Source organism: Oryx dammah, unplaced genomic scaffold (assembly GCF_014754425.2).
Source record: "Oryx dammah isolate SB20612 unplaced genomic scaffold, SCBI_Odam_1.1 HiC_scaffold_26, whole genome shotgun sequence".
In the NCBI taxonomy this organism is placed as follows: domain Eukaryota; kingdom Metazoa; phylum Chordata; class Mammalia; order Artiodactyla; family Bovidae; genus Oryx; species Oryx dammah.
In genome coordinates, this window is record NW_024070210.1 from 26,215,629 (window position 1) to 26,222,186 (window position 6,558).

Sequence of the window (6,558 nt, forward strand, 5' to 3'; positions counted from 1 at the left end):
TTGGGTGGGAACAAGAAGAAATAATGAGTTGAAGCTCCAAAAAGGACCAAGAAAGAACAAGAACTCTCAGTGGTACCCATTTATCACACTTCCAGGCAATCTCTTCAGTTTAGCTAAATGAATGAAGAAATGCTAATAGAAAACCAAAGATCTTTTATACCTTACTGTGTTTAACTTTAGGCTGTCTAATATGCAAAACTAAAGGTAAAAATAAAGGAATTGAGAACCCAGAACAATGACCTACATAAGTTACATGACAAGTTACCACAGCTGTGCTAAAGGGCCCTGTTAATACTTAGAGGAAACCCTGGATAACTCTGAAGGTAACATCTTATATTTCTGTGTCACTAGACCCTAACGAAAGAGGAAGTAAAAATTGTTTTTATGACTCTAAATCATTATTTTTAAAGTGACCCATTCATCTATTAGATTTTCCACCAGTTTTTTTAAAATGACATTAGAAACTCACAACCTAATATGGAAATATAATTTTCTCTTTAAAAAAAAAGTCAGTGATGCAATGAAGTAGGGGAAAGGTGCTGTCTAAATATTTAATAATTTCAAATGTCCTATAAGATTTTTTTTTGCCTAATTAAGTTCTCAAGAGAACTAAGCATATGACATAAAACTAAGTTGACTGTCTCAAATTTTAGGCCCAAGATATTAATTGGATATTATGCATACTTATACTATGAAAAAAATCAGTGGACAGATTTTCAAAATGTTATGGTTCTACTTTTAAAACTAATATATAAGAAACAGCAATACCAGTATTTGAATTAGCAACTCCATTTCTGGTGCTTATTTCTCCAATCTTCAATTCAAACATCCTAATCTGTACTAAAAGAGATGGAGGAAGAGTCTGACTTTTTCACTTAAGGGAAAAACATTTCAACATTAAGTAACACAATACTAAATTTTAGAAATACATATATCCTAACATATCTCCATCCCCAAAGCTGTAAATACTTGTAAAAAGCTGTAAAAAGAATAAATACTGAGCTCTTCTTCTAAAGATCTGTAATTTTTCTTGAAGGATTTAAATTTTATATCTAATTAATGCTTAAGGATAGTCCTTCAGAACAGTTGTCTCATACATTAAATATACAGAAACAATTGAATATTACTGTTGTTCTATATATATATATATTCCTTTAGCAATTGTCTTGTGATCATATGGATTTGAGATCCTTTAAAACTTCAGTTCCAGTATTCAAAAGCAAGAGAAATATGCCTCCCAACTTTTATAAACTACATCCAATTGAAATACCTTATCATGAGCCCAGTATTTGATGTTCATGAGAGACCTTTTGATTTCATAGATTATATTCATGTTTAAAATTATACATAAAGATTTTTAGTTCTCCTTGACATACAGAATATATTATGTATTTTAATATGCATGCTAAATTTAAAGATGTAAAGAGTACTAGTATCTCCTAACGCACAAGTCAGGTGCATTAACTTCCATTATACATATAAATTAATATGATAAATTTAGAGTAATCTTGTTTTGAAATTTCATACAACCGAAATACTCTAAACAATTTTGACAGGTGTCTAGATTCATTCCCTCAAAACAGGGACAATTATGTTAATCAGACATTCAAGAAAGAAGAAATTAAGTCCCCGTTCTGAGAAATGTACTTTTTCAATCCCTAAGCATTCTATACATATTTCATTAAGCTGTAGTCATGACCACTAGTCCCTAGCATAGTATTACTTTCAAGGGCAAGTGATGTTAATTATTCCTTAAACTGTAATTTAGCCTCATCCTGAACTCAAGTACTTTTTCCATTGTCATTTGACTATGGCTGATCTAACATCTGCTAAAGGGTTCCCATGAGTTATTGAGTTACCAGCTTCAACTGACCCTGGAAACATGAATGGCTACTTTAGTGGCTTTTTATCTTAAGCAATATTTAGATCTAGGTAAATCTGAGAAGACAAAAATACTCAAGAGTTTTACAAATTACTTTTCAAAATAACAGAAAATGAAGTATCTACATAGACTGATGTTAGTGTTACAGCAAGTTACCAGAGGTCAGGCTATAGGATCAGAGAGATTACCATTTGGCATTTTTCTGATCCTTTAGAAACTAATCTCTTCTAAAATGAGGTCTAAAATGAGTCAAACTAATACCAAACTGCACTTAAAGACCCCCATTATACTTTGTATACTTTGAAGTTAGAGCAAGGGATAAACACTTAATAAAAAACTAACAAAAGGTTAACAGAATGAATATTACCTTGGTAAAAACTCAGGTGAAACATCACTCTAAGGCTACTAATTACCAAGGTAACTTGTCAAATATTTATGTGATGCTATCTGCAGTCAATGAAATATCCTTAATGCTTCTTTGCTGAAAACTTTCCACTCTGGCAACAGCACTGAAAAACTCAAGTTATGTTCACCTTTCAGAGTGTAAGGAACAACTACCTTTAAAAAAATGTTTATTTTGAAGCAATTTTACAACTGCCTTTTTATCTCCCCTTCCACCCAAATGAGACTTGTTAAAAGAAAAAAAAATTCTATGTACAAAGAGTCAGCTCTTACGTGAGAGGACTGTGACCAAAGCTCAATATTTTTAGGCTATTTTGTTCTCTAGTTTTTATATTTCAAAAATTCCTCTCTGTGCTTGATATGGAAGAGTCCACTACTAAGTTTAAAATTAGCTTCTATTTGTCACTGTTATGAACAACATGAAGTAAATCTACATCACCTGGAAGGAGATATTAAATTGTATGGTGAAAACATTAGATTAACTATGCATTTTCCAATCAGCTTTACTGAATTTCTTCCAAATTCTCCTTAAACAGAATAAATCAGTACAAAGCTGATGAGTCAGTCCACTAAAATATAAACATGAACCCCCTTCTTCCAAGGATGTGGATTTTTAAAACTTAAGCCCAGGATAGTGGATTTCAAAGGGTTATATTTCTATCTGTAACAATCTCAAATTGGAAATATTGGAAAATGAACAAGTTGCATATTGACAAAATACAGGACTATATTGCAGTTTATCTTTTTTAAAAAGAAATATATTCTAGTGATTTAAGGCAGGTATTGAAAAAGCACTATGATCGTCAAATCAGAACAACAAAAAACTATTATCTTCCTTTACCATCCAAGTAATTTAAGTGCTGAAAACATATTCTTCTTGAATTTGCCATATGCCCAGAATTTGAACTGTTTTACTAGAAAAAGTTAAAAGTTTGACTGAATTTGGACTCAATATTAAGTGGCTTTAACCTTTGTCTGTTGGATCTTGTTTCAGACACCTGTATGCAGCAGAAAGCAAGCTTGTTTCATATTATGTTAGGCTATTTTCAGAAGACAACTCCTTTTGTTTACAGAAAGAATCTTTTTGTACTTAACCCTGGAATACAGCTTGTATTTTGCTGGAATATTCAGGTGGATTTTCACTTGAACATTTATGCCAACTCTGGTTTCTGTATTAAAAGGAGGGTAAAGTTTACCCAGATCTTCTCCCCTTAAGTTGCTGGTAATTCAAAGCAGGAAACTCATCTGAGAATTAGATAAGATTGAGTTAGACAAATTTCACCCTATACTAATACCTTACTTAAAGACCTACATGGGTAAACAGTAAAAAAACAAAATTAAAAACTCCAAGACAGTAATTTTTAGATCAATTTCAGCTTTTTACTTTTAAATCTGTATTTATGCATTTGCAAAAAGTATGCCTTTCCTTAACATTACTGCAATGTTCACCTTTCTTTTCAAGTAGTACATACAAATAAGCAGTTCAAGCTTCTATGTATTTTATTGTTACCAAACTTCTACAGAAACTGTGTGAAAACTTCAGGTTTCCCCTCTCAAATCTCCATGCACAAACTAAGATAACCAAAAAACATTCAAGTCAGCAAACAAGCAAAATGCATTAAAGAGATACCTCAAATAATATTTCTAAAAAATCAAACTTTAGAACTAATCTTTTATCATTCAACTAAGTTGTTGCACCTTTCCTTTCATATGCATACACCGGTTAAACACTTCCAATAACAGATCTCGTATTTGGCACAAGGACATTTCAAAGAAGAAACAGAAACAAAAGGAAAAGGAAAATAGAAAGGAAAAGAGGTTTTTACGCTGTCTTGAGTGCAGGTTTAGTCCACTTCCTCGATGGTCGGTCCCCCAGATGCTCCTGAACCGCCACCGCCGCCAGGGCCGCCTTGGTATAGTTTGCTGATGATGGGGTTGCACACTCTTTCGAGCTCTTTCTGCTTGTGTTCATACTCATCTTTTTCCGCCATCTGGTTCCGGTCGAGCCAGTTGATCACCTCTTGACACTTGTCGAGAATCTTGTTTTTGTCCTGATCGCTAATCTTGCCCCTCAGTTTCTCGTCTTCCACCGTCTGCTTGATGTTGTAGGTATAGGACTCCACAGCGTTTTTGGCGGCTACTCGGTCGCGATTGGCCTCATCTTCCGACTTGTACCGCTCCGCCTCCTGCACCATCCGGTCAATGTCATCCTTGCTCAGACGACCCTTGTCGTTGGTAATGGTGATTTTGTTTTCTTTACCGGTGCTCTTGTCGGCGGCGGTGACGTTGAGGATGCCATTGGCATCGATGTCGAAGGTGACCTCGATCTGGGGGACCCCGCGGGGCGCTGGGGGGATCCCGGTCAGGTCGAACTTGCCCAACAGGTTATTGTCCTTGGTCATGGCCCGTTCGCCCTCGTACACCTGCACCAGCACGCTGCTCTGGTTGTCTGAGTAGGTGGTGAAGGTCTGGGTCTGCTTGGTGGGGATGGTGGTGTTCCTTTTGATGAGCGGAGTCATGACGCCGCCAGCCGTCTCGATGCCCAGGGACAACGGGGTCACGTCGAGTAGCAGCAGATCCTGTACGTTCTCTGACTTGTCCCCGATGAGAATGGCCGCCTGCACCGCGGCTCCGTAGGCCACCGCCTCGTCGGGGTTGATGCTCTTGTTCAGCTCCTTGCCATTGAAGAAATCCTGTAGCAGCTTCTGGATCTTGGGGATGCGAGTGGAGCCGCCCACCAGCACGATCTCCTGGATCTGGCCCTTGTCCAGCTTGGCATCGCGCAGAGCCTTCTCCACCGGCTCCAGGGTCCCACGGAAAAGGTCGGCGTTGAGCTCCTCGAAGCGGGCGCGGGTGATGGACGTGTAGAAATCCACGCCCTCGTAGAGCGAGTCGATCTCGATGCTGGCCTGCGTGGACGAGCTCAGGGTGCGCTTGGCGCGCTCGCAGGCGGTGCGGAGTCGCCGCACTGCGCGCTTGTTGGGTGCAATGTCCTTCTTGTGCTTGCGTTTGAACTCCTCCGCCAGGTGGCTCACCATGCGGTTATCGAAGTCCTCCCCGCCCAGATGAGTGTCGCCAGCCGTGGACTTCACCTCGAAGATGCCGTCCTCGATGGTCAGGATGGACACGTCGAAGGTGCCGCCGCCCAGGTCGAAGATGAGCACGTTCTTCTCGCCTCCCGCGCAGCCCTTCTTGTCCAGGCCGTAGGCAATGGCCGCCGCCGTGGGCTCGTTGATGATGCGCAGCACGTTGAGGCCCGTAATGGTGCCCGCGTCCTTGGTGGCCTGGCGCTGCGAGTCATTGAAATAGGCCGGGACGGTGATGACAGCGCTCTGCACCTTGCCCCCCAGGTAGGCTTCGGCGATCTCCTTCATTTTAGTGAGGACCATGGAGGAGATCTCCTCGGGGAAGAATGTCTTGATCTCTCCTTTGTACTCCACCTGCACTTTGGGCTTCCCTCCCTCGCTCACCACCCGGAACGGCCAGTGCTTCATGTCTGACTGTACTGTGGCGTCCTCGAACTTCCGACCGATCAGCCTCTTGGCGTCGAAGATGGTGTTGGTGGGGTTCATGGCCACCTGGTTCTTGGCTGCATCGCCGATGAGGCGCTCGGTGTCGGTGAAGGCCACGTAGCTGGGGGTGGTACGGTTGCCCTGGTCGTTGGCGATGATCTCCACTTTGCCATGTTGGAAGACCCCCACGCACGAGTAGGTGGTGCCCAGGTCGATGCCAATAGCCGGACCGCGGGCAGACATCCTGACTGAAAGACAGGCAAGCGACGTTAGACGAGAACACCTGGGGCAGAAAATCTGCGGCCTCAACTAACGGTCGCCTAGCGCCAGACTCCGCGAACACAACCAGCGTCTCACTCCCCTCGCTCGGCTCCCCACTCTTATAGTCGCCTCCCCGCCGCCTTTTGGAAACTCTCAGAGCCAATCCGCTCTCGGGACCGCCCACCACAGGCTTGCCGGGATCGGAGTGACCGGCCTGAGGCCCAACAGACTTCTAGATGGATGAGGGGCGGGATTCCCGGCCACGCTAGGACGCGAGGGGCGGCCGTTATGCAAATGAGACCCCTCCCATGTGTCCGAGGCGGCCCGCAGTCCCCGCGGCCCCAGAGCGGCCTGCAGCTTGGGGGCGTTAGGCTCGCGCTTCAGGCCAGGTGTACGTGCTTTTTCTCAATTTTCACCTTCCCTGAGGCAGGATTCGTCGACGTCCGTTGGATTGGCAGGGCAGCCAGCCAATGAGTAGCGCGGATTCCCAAGTAGGGCGGG

At 42.3% G+C, this 6,558-nt stretch overlaps 1 protein-coding gene across 1 annotated transcript; it reads right to left on the minus strand.

Moving 5' to 3' along the window:
- Window positions 1-2,437: 2,437 nt before the first annotated feature.
- Window positions 2,438-6,294, minus strand: HSPA2 (heat shock protein family A (Hsp70) member 2). The gene has a single exon (XM_040226275.1). The coding sequence runs from the start codon at window positions 6,037-6,039 to the stop codon at window positions 4,129-4,131; it is 1,911 nt and encodes a 636-aa protein (XP_040082209.1). The 5' UTR covers window positions 6,040-6,294; the 3' UTR covers window positions 2,438-4,128.
- Window positions 6,295-6,558: the final 264 nt, after the last annotated feature.